This window comes from Colossoma macropomum, unplaced genomic scaffold (assembly GCF_904425465.1).
Source record: "Colossoma macropomum unplaced genomic scaffold, Colossoma_macropomum, whole genome shotgun sequence".
NCBI lineage: Eukaryota > Metazoa > Chordata > Actinopteri > Characiformes > Serrasalmidae > Colossoma > Colossoma macropomum.
In genome coordinates, this window is record NW_023494794.1 from 7,020,328 (window position 1) to 7,037,635 (window position 17,308).

Below are 17,308 nucleotides of genomic sequence, written 5' to 3' on the forward strand. Positions count from 1 at the left end.
TGTGTAAAAATAATTAAAAAATAAAAGGAATAAAGAAATATTCATAGTAATCTTTGTATCTGTGTAGTACATTTATACATATAATGTATTTGTGTGCTTCACAGGGAGATTGGAAGACATCAATAATATAAAAATCCAGTGATGTCCATAAATATTTGGAGGTCAACATAGTTATCATAGGTCTATCACAGCATATTGAAATTGAAATTAAATAATATGAGCTCCAAGTGCAAACATTCAGCTTTAATTTGAGGGTATTTATATTCAAGGTTGATCGGATATAAGTGATCCAAAGCACTATATCTGTCAAGTGTGGTGAATATAGAGTTGTGGCATAAGCATGTATGGCTGCCAATGGAATAGGTTCATTTGTATGTAGTGTACTTATATTTAAGCAATCCAAGACTTTGGGGTTGTTAAACAATTTAGATTTGTCACGAGTTTATTTTTTTTGTAATAAAAATACCGTCACACACTGTAGATCAGGAAGTGAGACTGCATCCCTGTCCCTCATGACAACATGAGCAGTTAGATCCCATAATTTTGATGGAAATGTGTCCCGAAGTCTGAAAAACATTAAGAATTGACACTACCAAAACATATTCTCTAAACTTTTTTGTGTTTTAAAACTATATATATCATGATTTTATGTGCGTACAACTGTTCAGAGCCATGTTTGCTAGCCATGAACTTGCTACCATTCAGCGTTCTACTCAAAATTACCTTAAAATGTCACTACTGAAACATTTGATAATGTTTCAGTAGTGTTATGATTGTTTTGACAGTGACAAAATGGAATGTTTAATCTTTCATTTTAATAATCTGAACATAATTAAGGTATAGGGTCTCTCTAAGCAAAGGGACTTTTGTCTAAAGTCCAAGTCAGTTAAAAGACTGAATGTGGCTTAGCATTGTCTTGCTGAAACAAACAAGGATGTCCCTGAAAAAGGTGTCATCAAGATGGGAGCATATGTTACTCCAAAATGTATACGTACCCCTCAGCATTAATAAATTATTCTTTCCTTTGGCACTAACACACCCCGATATCATGACAGATGCTGGCTTTTGAACTTTGCATTGGTAACAATCAGTGCGGTCCTTTTCTTCTTTGGCCCAGAGAACACAACATCCTTTATTTCCAAAAACAATTTAAGAGGTGCACTTATCAGGCATCATTTCACAAAACCCTCAGTCTTACATTGCTCCTGCCTCAACTGTTTTGGAATGCATTGCAAGCATCAAATTTAGAATCAGAATATATTTACAACAACTCAATCAAGTTGATAATAAAATACCTGTATAGACAGTTTACAAAATGATGCTTTCTATTTTTTATTTGCTTTTTACCTTCTGTCCCAACTTTTTTGGAACATGCAGGCTTCTTACTGTACAGTGGCCTACCACATGAGTCGATCCAGAAGTTAATAATCTTTATTGGCCTTCTGTTATGATATTTTAAAATACCTTTGTAGTGTAACTGCATCATGTAACCCACTGGAAAGTATAACAGGAAGAACAAGAAACTGTGATCCAATGTAAGAACAATTGTCATGCAGTTCATTTAAAGAATAAAGCAGTTCATAAGAGAATATTAATGTGCCTGTAAATAAGGGTTAAGAATGTAGGTATAGTGAAATGTGCCTTTCATGAGCATGAAAGCCAAAAAAGAAATAAATTATTGGAAAAAAAAAAGTGACATGGTACCTGATGTGTACTGCATATGGTTTGCATATGGTTTGCCCAGAACAGATTCACATAAACCAGCTGCCAGTCAAATTTCTATATGTCTTAAGCTTTGTTCCAAAGAAAAGGCACAATTGTCCTCCTGCTTTCACAGTTTTGGGATGATTTTCAAGGATTTTTCCTTTTCTTTTTTTCTGGCGATGTTTGATGCGTTAGTTAGAACCTTCATGCCAATGGCCATGGTCCGCACACCAATCTTCACTGCATAATGAATCTGAACACAGGGGAGAGGCATAGGTTGCTGAGCATTAAAGTATGTGATATTTAATGAAAATCTCTATTTAAAAGAATAGGCTGTCCAATAACACCATTTTTAATACCAAACCAAAGCAGCTGACTTACACTATATGTTCAAAAGTTTCCAGACACTGCTTCTAATTTGTGAATTCATCTATTTTAAGGTTTTTTTGACCATTGCTGATACAGGGTTTCAGTTGCACACACACAGTTTGTATAATCTCCATAGAAAAGCAATGGCAATAAAATGGGAAGCTCTGGAGCAGCTACACATGAGCCTAAGGTCATCACGCCCAATTGCCAAGCATCAGCTAGAGAGGTATAAAGCCCCCCAGCACTGGGCTAAGGTTTTCACAAGATGTTATAATATTTGTCATTATCAAATTATCAAAATAATGTTCTTTTATTGAGATAGCATTCGTTATGTTGTGATTATGGCATGAATATTTAGAGATCTCCAGAAAACAACAGTTGTTATGTCATGATATAAATAACTCAACTTATCACAGACAAACAGAGTAAAAAACATGCAAATCCATGGTCCTTTAGAGGATGTGGAGGATGTGTTAACTTCTTTTCACAGTCCACAAACCTTTGGACATAAAGGTTATGTACACAGTGGATCATTTACCTGTCTTGACTCCGCTCTCCCATATCTCAGCTCTGTAACAAAGTGTTCGCAGTTTCCTCTCAGAACACAGTAGGGCATCTCCAGGCCAGCCAGACTAAGCGCGTCACGCAGAATGACACATACGCTCCTCGGCTTGTGCTTGGAGTCTAGAAGGTTGTTGACGTGGAATCTGTCATGGCCCACCACCTGGTGTAGCCCCTCTCGCATCACTATGGCCTTGTCACACAGAACGGACATCAGGCAGTTAGGCCCTGCTCCTGCAGTCTCACCTGAGGTAGAGAGAAGATGGATAAAGAACAATGGGGAGGGAAAGTGCAGACCTTCGCCATCTGCTGGTTACATTCAAAACATTATCCATAAATAAAAATCATGTCCAATCATAAGTGGACCTCTGTGAAACAGACATTTTGTGACCAAACAAGCACATCAGAAAAATGGTAGCTGTGGTGCAGAATCGTTTGATGAATCATCATATAATATCCAAAAAACTGTTTCTCAGCAACTACTTGGCCGACTGAGCTGAAACTTTGCAGGGTACTTTGTAATATAGATATTCAGGACAACTCAATAATTGGACAAATATGGCTGGCTTTGGCCAATAAGCTTTCAAGAGGCATTTGGAGGGTTTTGCATTGGCCAATCATGAAAATTGAATGACTTGTCCACTTAGGCAATCTCTAATAGCCTATCAAGTTTCTCATCTTTCATGAGGTGGCACTATTCAATAAAAACAAGGATATGTCCTATTAATTGTATCTTGGATAAAAATAAATTATGTCGTCATTTTTGAAATACAAGTGTATTCAAATTCTTAAAGGTTTTGTGCAGTTATTCAAAGTTTGAAAAATGAGCTTTTCAAACTAGTCTGTGGATTTTAATCAAATTGTCTCAAAACAATCTGTGGAGTCTGTAGGTAAATACATACATCATCTAAACCGCTTATCCTTCTGGGTTGCGGTGCTGGAGCCTATCCCAGCTGTCATGGGCAGAAGGCAGGATACACCCTGGACAGGTCGCCAGTCCATCGCAGGGCAGACAGACAGACACAGTCACACACACACACTCACACATAGGGGCAATTCAGCATGTCCAATCAGCCTGACTGCATGTTTTTGGACTGTGGGAGGAAACCGGAATACCCGGAGGAAACCCACGCAGACACGGGGAGAACAGGCAAACTCCACACAGAAACGACCCTAGTCTAGGAGTCGAACCCAGGCCATTCTTGCTGTGAGGCACGCTACCCACTGAGCCACCGTGCCGCCCTGTAAGTAAATAATTATCAAAAAAATCTTAATTTTAAATGCACAGAATGGCCTCAAGACATCAATCAAACTGTTTGGCCTGGCTTGTTCTGACATAAGTGTCTATAAATCCATACATTCTATAAATCCATACGAAACAATGTACATCTCCATGTAAAACACGCCCCTGCTTCTCAGGCACAGAAGATGAGACTGACTGGCCCAAAGGGGGCACTACAGCATAGTGTTTTAAGATTTGATCCGTATCTCCTAAACTGAGATAGTTACAGACATAATTCTTGGTGCTGCTGGTTTCTTGACTCATACTAAACCAAAATTCATCAAAAACTCAAAACAGCCCAAGGTAAAAACCTTGTTTTTTGTGAACTTGTTCTACTTTTTTCAACGTATCTTCATTAAACTGATTTCAAAATATCTGCAAGATCCTAAACTTAAATATTTATCAAAAAACATTGACATTTGTAAGCAATATGGCTGCCACGTGCCAATTAAACTCTTTTGGGTGGAGCTTAATTCACAAAAATGGTTACAGATCAAGCTCGACACCAGTTTTTCCATAGGGGGCACTATGATATAAAAAAAAACTGTTTCTCAGCAACTGTTTGCCCGATTGAGTTGAAACTTTGCATACTGAAACAATGGGCTATTTTACTTTATATTTTGTTTACAAATATGGCTGCCATTGGCGATTAAGATTTAAACAGATTTAAATAGATTTGGAGGGCTTAGCATTGGCCAGTCACGATGTCATGATGTGTCCACATAGGCACTCTCCAGTAGCTTATCTAGTTTGACTCCAATTGGTCATAAGGTGATGTTATTCAAAAAATACATTACTAATAAAGTACTTTAATTCTTTAAAGTTTTTCTGCATTTGTTCAAAGTTGAAAAATTAGCTTTTCGAACAAGTCTGTAGATTTTAATCAAATTGTTTCAAATCTTTCTTAAAACAATCTGTGGACTATTTAAGTAAATAATTATTTAACAATATTGATTTTATTGCATAGAATGGCAGATACATCAATTTAACTGCTTGGACTTGCTTTTTCTGACATAAGGGGCTACAAATCCATCAGTCGTTTTTTGATTATAACCAAATTGGGAAATATTGTACAAAACGATTGTCTGAGGAAGCATGCAAAGTTTATATTAAATTGGTCTCCATGGGCCCCTACAGTGCTTAATCTGATGAAAATGTACTAAAATGTCATTATTTCTTTATTTGATTAAAATAAAGAAAAGATACTGGTTTTAAACTGCACATCTCATTAACACCTGAAACTTTGCCATTATATGTATGTTTCAAACTTGCACAGGAAATATGGAAATTTGACAAACACATCTTGGCCACAGAATCAGGAATGGCAATATATTCTCTGGCCACCAGATGGAGCCTAAGCAAAAACTGCAAATTGCGACTTCAAAGATAACAGTCACAAGCTTCACTATTGGCTTAAGTGTTTTTTGACAATGCTCAATGCATATTAAACAAGTCTTGCATTTTAAGCACAGCATGGCTGCAAGATATGAATCAATCAGTTAGAATGACTAATTCTGACATAAGCGTCTACGCGTCCATCAGTGATGCTCTGTTTTTGACAAATTGGTTAATATAGTGGCAACAATCTAGATTATCATTGTATCTCTCTATGGTTAAAGTAATAAAACAATAAGGGATCCAAACAACACACCTCATAAAGATTTAAAACTTTGCAAATACATTTATTTTACTCAAAGTTGGTCTTAAAACTGTCTTTGGAGTCTGGAGATAAATAATTATTAAAAACATATTGACTTTTAATCACAGTGTGACGATTTAAACAAATTGTTGTGAGTTTATTCTGTCTGAAAGGGCTACAAATATATCAGTAATTGTCTGATTGTAATTAAATTTGGAACATTTATACAAGATGACAAAATGTGGGTGTTTTATGAATATAAAAAATGCAGCACTGTGATAGGCCTCTTGTGGCTCACCCTGAAAACATCTGCCTTTGAAGACTAAGGTTGTGGGTTTGATTCCCTATTAGGGATGGTGGACACATCTGTATAAACTATAGTGGAAATATCACTTAGGAATCTTAAATAAAGAAATAGTGGTTTCTTAATGAGCCAATCATCAGCCTTAACTTCTAAAATCAGAGGCAAACCCACAAGCCCTAATTGACCTCAGGCGCTTGGACCCCACAGCTTGTGGCTGTATTTATGTTTTTTCTAGTGGTTTCAGAGGTTTTTTTTAAAATAACTGAATGGCATTGGTAGGTCCTTTTAAAATGCACTTACAAGGAGGTGCAAGGTGAATGATGTCACCCTCGCCAATGTATAAACCCCAGTGTTGGTATGTCCCTCGAAAAATCTCAATAAGGTCCCCTGGTTGCGGCTTACCATACTGAAAATGAAAATATATTAAACAGAAGTATATGAAAATACTCTCCAATTAATTCAGAACTTAATTCAGAAATGTGACTATAGCTCAAACAGTTGTGAGTGCTACAAGTTTTTTAGACTGCCACATTTTTTCTGATAGTTTGTGGGTAAAGCATCAGACATCACGTGTTGGTCATTTAAATATCAAAAATCAGACCGCGTCATGCTTTAAGAAAAAAGCATGAGTAGGGGGAGACCGTACAATATTAATGGGACTTAAAGCTGAGCAATATGACAATATTTATCATTATTGTGATCAATTATATCACAATACGTCACAATATGCTTTTTCTGAGCATATCTTAGATATGGTCAGGACTTAAAAACACCTTTGAACTGCAAGTTTGGTTACAAAGAGAGTCTAATTACTCTGTTTAATTGGATTTAGTGCAGTACAACATGAAATGTTTGATATAAATCATTGTATTTGTAGTTTTTAATAATACTTTAATGGGACCAGTGGTAACATTTATGGAGGAATGCAAGGAGGCATGTAAAAGCCTCTGTTTTTAGATATTTCCAAAAAGAAGAAAACGAAATCATTGTTTTTCAAATTTATTTATTTGTTTTTATGTCTGAAATGAGTATATGACTGTGGTGTAGGACTTTCAGATAATAGCCAAACTTGGCAAATCTCTACACACTGCCGCTGAAATGAGCAAGCCTATTGTAGTTCAGTTTGGTAATTACTTCTTCTATTATACAATTTTATATAAACACTTTTTGGCAACTTTATTAGGTACACCTACTGTATATTTACATTTTATCAGGTCCACGTACCATATAGGTGTACTTTGTAGTTCTAGAATTACTAAATGTAATACTGAATTTACAGAATTTTCCCATTTATTGGAAAATACATGGTTAGCTGATTTATAAAGCACCCCTAGTTTTAATGCTTTTAGCCTTGTATAGTTAAGATATAACACTTGGTTCTCCACTAGACAGAGAAAAATGGATTTTAAGGATAGAAAGAACAAAATGTGTAATTTGGCCAGGGGCTGTATATTCACATGCATACAGTTGCATGCAAAATTTGAAAACCCCTAAACAAATTGCATTTTGTTGGTTTATAAGTGAAAATAAGTTAATCCTCAACAGAGAAAACACATATATATGGTGTCTTTCTGCATATTTTAATGGACAATTTCTATTAAAATGTACTATCCCTAAAATGCACAGGCATAGTTTATGTCTTAAATATTTCTATGTTAAATTCAGCAAATAAACAATAATTATGCTTAAGTCCTTTTCACTTAGAAAATCAACATGTAATTTGATCCGGGAGACCCAAAATTTTGCATCTGATTGTATATATACATGTGTTCTCTCTGTATAAATGAATGAATAAACTGAATGAATAAAAGTGTGCTCAGGACTAAAATACAGAACCTCAGAACCACCGTTGCATGTGATTACTCACCAAAGTTGGTGCAATAACTCTTCTACGCCATCTGGGTAATGCCGGATTTGCATTAATTTCCACCGTGAGTTCACTGCCACCCCAGCTTTGAGACCGTCGCATGTCACACATGGTCCAAACTTCTTGATTCCAAGTAGTTTTCCAATTTATCTGGGTATCCCAACCCTAGCAGGCCCTGGTTCTATCATTGCAGAAGAAATCTTGTTACCTGTTTCAATCACTGTATTAAATTAATGGTCGTGGAGTCCTACAACTAGTATGGCATTGACTACAGCCATGGTTGATGTACAGGAAACTCACTCTTAGATCAGATTATCCACTTAAAATAGCAGACTAACAGAATGGGGTGTTGGTAGGACCTTCACAATAGAGCTGAACAGGGATCACACTTCAATTTCCTCTTTCATTGCATCAGGCACATTTCAGTATCGGAGACTGTTCCTAGATCAGTGCAAGTGACCTGCAGAGTCACTCATGGAAGTAGTTAAGGATTACAAAGCAAGCCTATTTAAGGTATGAGCCGTGTTGTGAGGTTAGACAGGAAAAGTCCTTAACGGTTACTTAGCTTCAACAGCAGGATTCTCAATGTTTCAGATTGTTTATGCATTGAGAATTTCACTGAGATGGCCACATCCATCCATCTTTGATTTACTACACTGATGAGTTTTACTATTCCAGTTCATCAAGAAATATTCTATTGGAAGATCACAAAACCCCTCACTTCAGCAGAATTTTAAACTGGAAAGGATGAGCAGAAAAAAAATGCACTTGAAAGCAACAGTAAATGAAAACACTTCTTGCATATGTACTAACTGGTTATGTTGAAACGATTATACAGCAGAGCTGCTTTAGGCCACTATCAAAAAAAAAACCTCATTTAAATGTTTTATATTCAAAACATTGCTCTACTTTACTGCTTTAAAAGTCAGTTTAAAATGGGCAGAGCATTTATAAAAAATATAGCATTTCATTAAACACTGTTACAAAAGTCAACAAAAACTAAATACATGCAACATCCAATTCAATATGCATATCTTCATGCCCAATTTACACCACTACTAATGTTTTAGAAAAACAATGAATCCAGCTACATGAAAGCACCACATTCTCGGGCACATCTTTCACTTAATTGCTTCCATTTAACAAGCGATACACTTGTACTTTCCTCACCCCTAAAAAAAAAAAAAACCTTGTCTTGTGTTCAGCTTATTCAGAATTACAGAACTATTCTGTAACTCATTAGTAGCCTAACATGTATTAATGTGTACATCAAGTTTAATTCATCCCATTAAATAAAATACAAAGGTCCAAATATTCTGCATCAATTAAATATCATACCACCAAGTGCCATTTAAAGCATTATAAATCTAATGCTATTGGTTTGAATGTTCAAAGCCTTTAAATGCATACTTCAAATACAAATAATAATCCTTGAGTTATGAAAGACAAAAAAAAACACCAATTTACATGGAAAATCAAACCTTTATTTTATTCAAGTTACCAAAGAGTTACAGACTTGCACAAGTACACTGACAAATTATATAAAGACTGTCTTTTAGAGTGGTTTAATGGAAAAAACTGTGCATTGACATTCATTTCTTTACAACACAACACAGGTGTTGGGAACCAATGTGTCTATGCAAACAAGCACTTTATTTGCTATCCAGAGTGATGGATGAGAGAACCTACACATGTCCAGGTAATATTATTGCTGGAACAAAACCTCATATGTCCAGGGAAAAAACCTAAATAAAAATATTCTAATGTTTGAAGAAAGCTAATGTTGACAAGACTTCAGCCACTCTGGATCATTTATATTGGTCTATTTGGTAGCATGAACTACAGCTGGCATTTTCAAATTAGGTAAAGATTTGTTTTGACAGGGACTATGAGAGTAAAACAGTGCTAAATTGATGAATGCACTTTTCTGGTTCTTATTTCATGCAGTGAAACACTTTCTAGAATTGTGTATTTTACATTAAACCACTCTGAATGACCTGACATCTTAAGTAATGCAAAAAAAGTGGAATTTCCCTTTAACTGAGCAGAGCTGTGTCCCACTGATCATCCCACTAGTCTCACATTCCACAGGGAAGAATAAAGGAACCCATACTCTGCATGCCCATCAAGTTGAAACATACCTGTAAATAAAGACAAACAGAAATTCTGTATGTCATTACCCCAGCAGCAACTCTGTGCTTCATGTCACAAAGCAAAAACAGACTGTCTCAACACAGTAGCTAGCATAAGAAACCAATTCCTGATGCCAGCTACGTTATGACAGGATATTGTTCCTCCAGAGATTACACACATGGGCACAGTACACCCCACGTGTGCCAATATGAGGAGGCTTGCGTTCACAACCAGCATGGGCCAGTGATTCAGAAATGCCTATATATGTAGCAACTATCGGCACTTGTGGCTGACCAAATGTTTAGAACTTTTTTTTGTTGAGGTCTATTAAGTCTGTACTACATATAAGCAGTACAAAATTGAACATATTGAACAAATCTAAATTAAAGCATCTCTACAGTATTCTAAGCTGTTTCAGTATGTTTTACTGATTACCTATGAATGGCAAACAGTTGCCCAGTAACATCAGCACAGTTGTGGGACACGAATAAAACTGGCATTTACAGCCAAAACATACTTTGTAAATTAGATTTAATCATTGCATTTGGTAACCATTGTACAAAAAACGTGTTATTACACTCAAGACCACGTCTACATGCTAAAAGTGCCCGTAGTCGGGTAAACAAAAAACTGAAAACTAGTTAATACTCACCGAGTCCTGCAAACGTGTTGCCAAGAACCCACCTAGAATAAAAGAGCAGGAAACAGCCGTTAAATCAAGCCAGCTAACGTTACATCGGACGGCATCGCACGGACTTGGCTTACATATTGGCCTATTAGCGACTCTCAAAGTTACGTCGACTAATTAATCGTTGAAGTTAAGCCCATGCAGCTGTAACTAGGTTAGGTAAAACGCATGTACCAGTGATTGAGGATAGAACCAGCTTATGGGAACAAGCTGGTACCGAAGACATAGCACTGGCACTTATATTCCTCCATCACATACACACACGAGTACGGAGAACCTCCGTGCATGCCAAGAAAGGAGGTTTCCAAATAGAAAGGACATGACAAATTTCACACTAAACTCAACAAAACACAAGGCTGAAGTTGGCTTCCTATTCGCCAGCCTCCCGTTCCACCTTAAATGATGCAGCAGTTACATTGTGGGGCCTCGGGCTCGAGTGCAAGACGAATGTAACTAGCACACCACTGGAGGTGAACAAGGAAATTTTCTTCAACAAAATGGCGTCTATCGAAACTAATGCCAGCGCCACTAAGTTCACTATGCACTTCGACCATTATCCTCTAAACAAAATGTATACACTTAAAAACACAAAAGAACGTGTATAAAAAGAGACACAAAACAACATAAGCAACATCGATTAAAAAAAAAAAAACAGACTTACATAAACAGAAACCAAAAGACCTCGTAGCCTAACCCTCCCTTCTTCGCACCACCGCTAAAGAGAACTATCCCACCCTTCCCCATCGTTTTTATATGAGCGGTGTCGTCATCAGCGCCCAGAATAAAACAGCCAATCGTCGAAAGACTCCTGGCAACACCCGACCTACGTCATCTCAGATCTAGATATAAAATAATGGAGTGAACGAAACAGTATGAATTACTTTGATTTTTTTTTTTTAGAAAGAAACTCCAGAGAGACTTAAGCTTTTTCGTGCATGTACTGGAGAAGAGAACGTGTGAATTATTTTTGTCAAAATTCTATATTCACAAATATAAAGTTTCAAAAAGAACCCTTACATTTCTTTATTTAAAAAACCATGAACTGTATTTACGCACCCTAATTTAAATCAATTAAAGATCCTTTTAGCAATTAATACTGTAACACGTATAAATAGAGGTAATATTTTTATAACTCTTTTGCAGTCAGTTGTTGAATTGTCCATCTCTTTCTCTGTGCAATAAAGCATCTCAAAAAAGATTTAGCAGAATAATTATATAAATAAACGTCTCCATGAATTTTACTTTGAAAATATTATCACAGTGTCCTTCACCGCGAATACGTGACGGTATAAAAGTGTAATTCCTAGAAATAAACACGTGCTCCTAGCTGTTGTAGTTCTATGTGAAGGAGGGATTTATATCACACATGACAGAGCCGGAGGGGGCGAAGTTCATAGCAGCAAAAATGGCGCCTTCTGTTGACAGGTACTGCAGTTGTCAGCTTGGTTAATAGGATTATATATTTAGAATATATTGGAATTAAAATATAAAATGAACAGCAGCCTTTAAAATGCAGTCTCGTTTCGTTTATTAACTTAGTCGTGGTCCTCGTGTAGCGTCCAGATAACGTTAAACGATAACGCAATGTTGCTGGTAACTGAGTGAAGAGAAATTTAGGAGAGGCTTTAAAGGAAGGCTTTAGCTTCTTTAGCCGCTAGCGAGCTATCTTGTTCATTCATAGGGGATTTATTTAACTGCGCAGTTCTCAATGTCGTTGTCCTTTTCCCAGCCCCTAAAATGAAGGTTAAGCAAACTAGCTTGCTTGTGGTGTTCAGTCTTTCATTATTCAACACGATATTAGAACTATCGTCATATGGACGTCGAACGTTGAACGTCGTATGTTAAAGCATTAACCCTATATTAGCTAACGTTAATATTAATATACAGGAGCGGTGACAGCGAGTCTATCTTGTAGTTGACCGGCATTTCGTTAGTTATATTTTATGTTCGTTTTCAGGTTTCGTCGCACCTCGTTTAGTCATACAGTGCTGTGTGTAATGCTCGACTCTGTAAAAGCAGCAGTCAAGTTGCAAAGGTTAAAGGGACACTCCGGTTGAAATTTAAAAAGTGTAACCAGTGCTATGTGCTATGTGAACTTGCGTAGTCGCATTTTTCAGACAATGCTACAGTGGACTCTAAAGTGATAAACGCCCTCTTGATGATGTATCTTGAAGGTGGAGGTTGATTTTGAAAGACTTCAGATGCTTCAGAGAGAGCTGTAAACTGGCTGAAACTGCAACAGAATTATTTTATCAGCTCCACTTGTCATATAAGCACACTTTGTACTTCTACAATTACAGACTGTAGTCCATCTGTTTCTCTGCATACTTTCACCCCATCCTTCGATGGTCAGGACCCCCACAGAGTGGGTATTATTTGGATGGTGGATCATTCTCAGTACTGTAGTGACACTGGTGTGGTGGTGATGTGTTAGTGTGTGTTGCTGGTACGACTGGATCAGACAAAGCAGTGCTTCTGGGGTTTTTAAACACCTCAGTGTCACTGCTGGACTGAGAATAGTCCACCAGCCAAAATGATCCGGCCAACAGCGTCCTGTGGGCAGCGTCCTGTGACCACTGATGAAGGATGCAGCAATAGATGAGCTAATGTCTCTGACTTTACATCTACAAGGTGAACCAACAAGGTAGGAGTGTTTAATAGAGTGGACACAGTGTTTAAAAACTCCAGCAGCACTGCTGTGTCTGATCCCCTTGTACCAGAGCAACACACACTAATGCACCACCACCATGTCAGTGTCACTGCATTACTGAGGAACAAATAATAAATAATACCTTCTCTGTGGTGGTTTTGTGGGGGTCCTGACCATTGAAGAACTGGGTGAAAGGGGGCTAACAAAGTATGCAGAGACACAGATGAACTACAGTCTGGAATTGTCGAATTACAAAGTGCACTTGTATGTTAAGCAGCGCCGATAAAATGCACAATGAGTGTAGAAACAAGGTGATTTTAATGTTATGGCTGATCTGTGTATATAAAACTACAGGTTTATTACATGTAGATCAGTGGCTAGCATCAGGATTTGTTAAGCATTGTAGGGACTGCCAGTAATTGTGTGATATTTTTGCGTAATGCATGCTGGGTATTGTAGTGAGAGAACTCATGTTTGGGGAAAACTCGAAAACGATACGAAATCATGACTTCTTTCAAACTGATGAGGTTGAGGGATGCAGTGTTGCACTATAGAAAACTACATAATATACACCAGCTTTAGGAATGCTCTTTCAAAGAAGAGTTTCTTACCAAGCACCGTCTTCTTTTGCAGGATGGTGCCATTGCTGGTCGCACTGCTTTTTCTTTGTCTCGGTGCAGAAGCTGTGGATCGCAGCAACTTCAAAACGTGCGAACAGAGCTCCTTCTGCAAGTGAGTACAGCATGACAGAGAAAATGACAATTTGGAGAAAATAAAGCCACCTTTTCATTCATTTTTGATGACACTGTGTAATTCTGTAAGATACTGCTCCCAGAGTGTACCAAGTGGTTTTGTTTACAGTCATATGCAAAAATCTGGGTGCCGCTGGTTGTGTAACATGTTTTGTTGATTTTTTTTTTTAACATGAAAATAAGTATACATCCTCCACAGAGAACTCACATCTGCACATTTAATGCACAATTACTGTTTATTTGCTAAATTTAACACATTGGGGGAAAAAAATAATTGGTATACCTAAGTTTGTTCTCTGTAGAGTGTGTTAACTTATTTTCACTTGGAAACTCAACATGTAATTGACCAGGAGCATTCAGACTTTTGTATACAACTTTATATGCTCACAAGAAGATGTTAGATATGTCTCTCAAATGGTTTGTTCTAGATGAATCAATATTATATTCTTGAGTGTGTGTATGTGTGCGTGCGCAGGCGTCAAAGAGAGCTGAAGCCAGGTCAGTCTCCATACAGAGCTCTGCTGGATACTCTGGAGCTCAGTGACTCCAGGATCACCCTGCAGCTCATCAATGATAATAACAAGGTCAGAGAATGGTAGAACACACTATTATACTATAACACTATTATATTTCACATTTCTGTTTCCTATTGTAAAATTGTATTGTAAGTACATAAATAATCCGGCCTCTGTTTCTGTGTGTATGTAGGTGCGTCTGCTGCTGGAGCTCTACAGACTCCAGGGCAACATGACGCGTGTTAAAATTAATGAGCTGAAGCCTCTCAAACCTCGATACGAGGTTCCTGACGTCCTCATCACTGACCCACCCACTGAACCGTGAGTCCACTCTACACTACAGACCAAGTACATAAAACTGAGTAATGTATATTAAAATGAATACTAGTGAATGCAGATTACAGTTAAGGCTCTCCTAAAAAGTATTAAACATGGAGGTCTATGTTTACTGCGTACAACCTGTAATGTATTTACAATATATCATTAATCTTTTTATCATTATTTTAAACAGTAACATGACTTAATCCCAATCGTTTCAGTGTTTAAAAGAATGAATGAATTAAACATATTATATTGAAGATATGTTTAGTTTTCTTTTTTGAAAATGCTAAATACCAAATGGGCTGTTTTTTCAGCTTAAACTGTACAGACTGGGTAGTGAACTGTATGTTTTGAAATTTTACTACATCAAACTTCAAAAAGTGAGGACAATTTTTTTTTTTATACTGATATATAAGGGAGATCCTTAAACAACTGAATCGGCTATATAAATAAAATACATAATAAATAAAATAAAACAAGCTGAAATATGTAAATTAAGCCACAACATTGTCTTCATTATATATTTTCCACAAATATTATGACTGACAAAAATAACTACATACTTGTAGGGTGCCTTGTGGCTTGGGGACCCTAAGAAACTGATTTATACCACTTGTAGCAGGAAACTGCCTGGACTATAGCCTTTCTGATGTTGGCTCTAAGAACTAGGACCCAACACTCTAGCACAGCCTGAAAACATGATGTCTGGTACTGAGGCACTATTACTCATGACTGAAAATGAAGGACCAGTCACAAACAAATGAAGCTTGGACTAGAGCCTTGGGATGTTGTCTCTGAGGCCTAAAACACAGTTTCCAGGACTCCCACAAGCCCAGGCCCTGTGAAATGTGATGCAACAATTGATGCAGGCTGTGAGTGAGTCAAATGACGATCATAATCAGCCATACATTAAAGAGAGAGAGAACAGAGTGCTTGTTACGTTTTGGCAATATTTGGTTCACTCCATTCTTTAGGGGTATTAACAGCTGCAGTGTTTTCCACAGATTTGATAGTTATTTTGGTGCTGAGGCGGGAGTGGGGGTCAGGGGAGACACCAACTCTAAAGCGTAAAAAACAAACAAAATTCATAATTTTTTTTTCTGTACAGTGATTACAGTCGGCTATAACAAATACGTTGGTTTTTTTTTTCATTTGAAACACTATATAGGTGTGTCAGTTACATGCAGTTTTTAACAGCACCAAAGCCCTATTTGAACAAGATTAGTTGTACATGAGGGGGTCGGGTGATGTAATTTTTACAGGTGTTTATCAGTAATTTTAATCCTGTCTAAATATCCTGTGTCAGTCATGTTTATGAACTGTGTGTTCTTCATCTCAGTAAAGATTCAGGTGCCTTTTACCTTCTATAAAATGAGCCGTAGAAAAAACCTCAGGTTATAACAATCCCGTGTAAATTGACATGTTGGTAAAAATACTGCCAAATTCTGTACAAAAAAAAAAAATCATATGCATCGAGGTACCCATACAAGCATTTGCTTGTGTTCTCTGTTAAAATCAAGCTGATATATGATATGCATTCCTTTAACTAATTTTGTGACCTGCTGCCTGGCACAGTTCTTGGCTTTATTAGTGCTGTAAAAAGATGACATTTAGTTCTGAGTCTTTTTTTTTTGGTTGGTCACACTACAGTCTACCTGCCATTTCTTATACACTGCTGGAGAATAACAGTGAAAAAACACATATTAAAAACAAAGACATGACCGAGACTTAAGGAATGTCTTTTGCTCGAATATTGGCTGCTGAAATGAACAAAGTGTGCTTCTCTAAGATGCAGCCTTTCTTTTGACTGTATTTCTGTAAGGTGTAGGCTAGCTAAATGACTGCAGATCGCTTCTCTGTGAGCTACGCGTCTCTCTTCCTCCTCATTTTTAAAAAATATTTCTCAGTACTCATCTGTTAAGTAAATATTAGATGAGTCAGTCATGTAACTGTAACTAGGCATTCTTTTGAAGTAAGAGAAAGCAAATTCAGCCAGAACAGCACTGCTAGTTGCATATAGTAGCTAGCTAACTTTATGCCAGTGCTGCTATTGCTACTCACTCCCTTCACTCAGAAAATCTGATGTAAGCTGTAAATTGGAATTGAGAACTTTTTCTTGCAGTGTGAACCAGTGATCATTTGAGTTGTGCTCTGTGTTGTCAGAATGACGTTGGTGGCTCAGGATGAGAACGGCCTGGTGCTCTCTCTGGGGGTTGATGAGCAGAGGGTGATCGTCAGTGCACGCCCTTTTCGCCTCGACATCGTGGAGGGCCCCACAGTGCTGCTGTCCCTCAACTCCCGTGGCCTGCTGACCTTCGAGCACCTGCGTCTGCGCAAGGACACGTGAGTCGTCCCTCAGCTGCTGTATAAAGCCAGGTTCTGGTTCATCAGATCATTTAGGGTTAAGGTTTAGTGTCTGGATATCTTGTTGTCTAATATGCAGCGAAGAAGTAACTGAAATGGTCTCTGCTACTGAGAAATGGTCAAAGGCATTCACACACCTGGTTTATTCAGAAGAATTTT

The 17,308-nt window shown here is 37.4% G+C and overlaps 2 protein-coding genes, 1 long non-coding RNA gene and 1 other non-coding gene across 4 annotated transcripts in view; 1 reads left to right on the forward strand and 3 right to left on the reverse strand.

Moving 5' to 3' along the window:
* Nucleotides 1-1,705: 1,705 nt before the first annotated feature.
* Nucleotides 1,706-8,130, reverse strand: LOC118814401 (phospholipase A and acyltransferase 4-like). The gene is made up of 4 exons (XM_036579991.1): nucleotides 7,727-8,130; nucleotides 6,160-6,265; nucleotides 2,612-2,880; nucleotides 1,706-1,957 (listed from the first exon to the last, which is right to left on the reverse strand). Exons 1-4 carry the CDS (start codon nucleotides 7,835-7,837, stop codon nucleotides 1,832-1,834), a joined length of 612 nt encoding a protein of 203 aa, XP_036435884.1. The 5' UTR covers nucleotides 7,838-8,130; the 3' UTR covers nucleotides 1,706-1,831.
* Nucleotides 8,131-9,188: 1,058 nt separating this feature from the next.
* Nucleotides 9,189-11,273, reverse strand: LOC118814402. Its single transcript, XR_005007719.1, has 3 exons — nucleotides 11,209-11,273; nucleotides 10,512-10,543; nucleotides 9,189-9,867 (listed from the first exon to the last, which is right to left on the reverse strand). It is a non-coding gene; the product is annotated as an uncharacterized LOC118814402 (long non-coding RNA).
* Nucleotides 10,714-10,848, reverse strand: LOC118815141. Its single transcript, XR_005007787.1, has one exon. It is a non-coding gene; the product is annotated as a small nucleolar RNA SNORA57 (small nucleolar RNA).
* A 632-nt stretch (nucleotides 11,274-11,905) lies between the features above and the next one.
* LOC118814403 (neutral alpha-glucosidase AB-like) overlaps nucleotides 11,906-17,308 on the forward strand; it is a 32,420-nt gene continuing 27,017 nt past the window's right edge. The window contains exons 1-5 of the mRNA XM_036579992.1: nucleotides 11,906-11,972; nucleotides 13,831-13,929; nucleotides 14,425-14,533; nucleotides 14,658-14,785; nucleotides 16,949-17,128. Coding sequence (XP_036435885.1) covers nucleotides 11,914-11,972; nucleotides 13,831-13,929; nucleotides 14,425-14,533; nucleotides 14,658-14,785; nucleotides 16,949-17,128 — 575 coding nt within the window. The 5' untranslated portion in view covers nucleotides 11,906-11,913. The remainder of the gene's footprint in view (nucleotides 11,973-13,830; nucleotides 13,930-14,424; nucleotides 14,534-14,657; nucleotides 14,786-16,948; nucleotides 17,129-17,308) is intronic.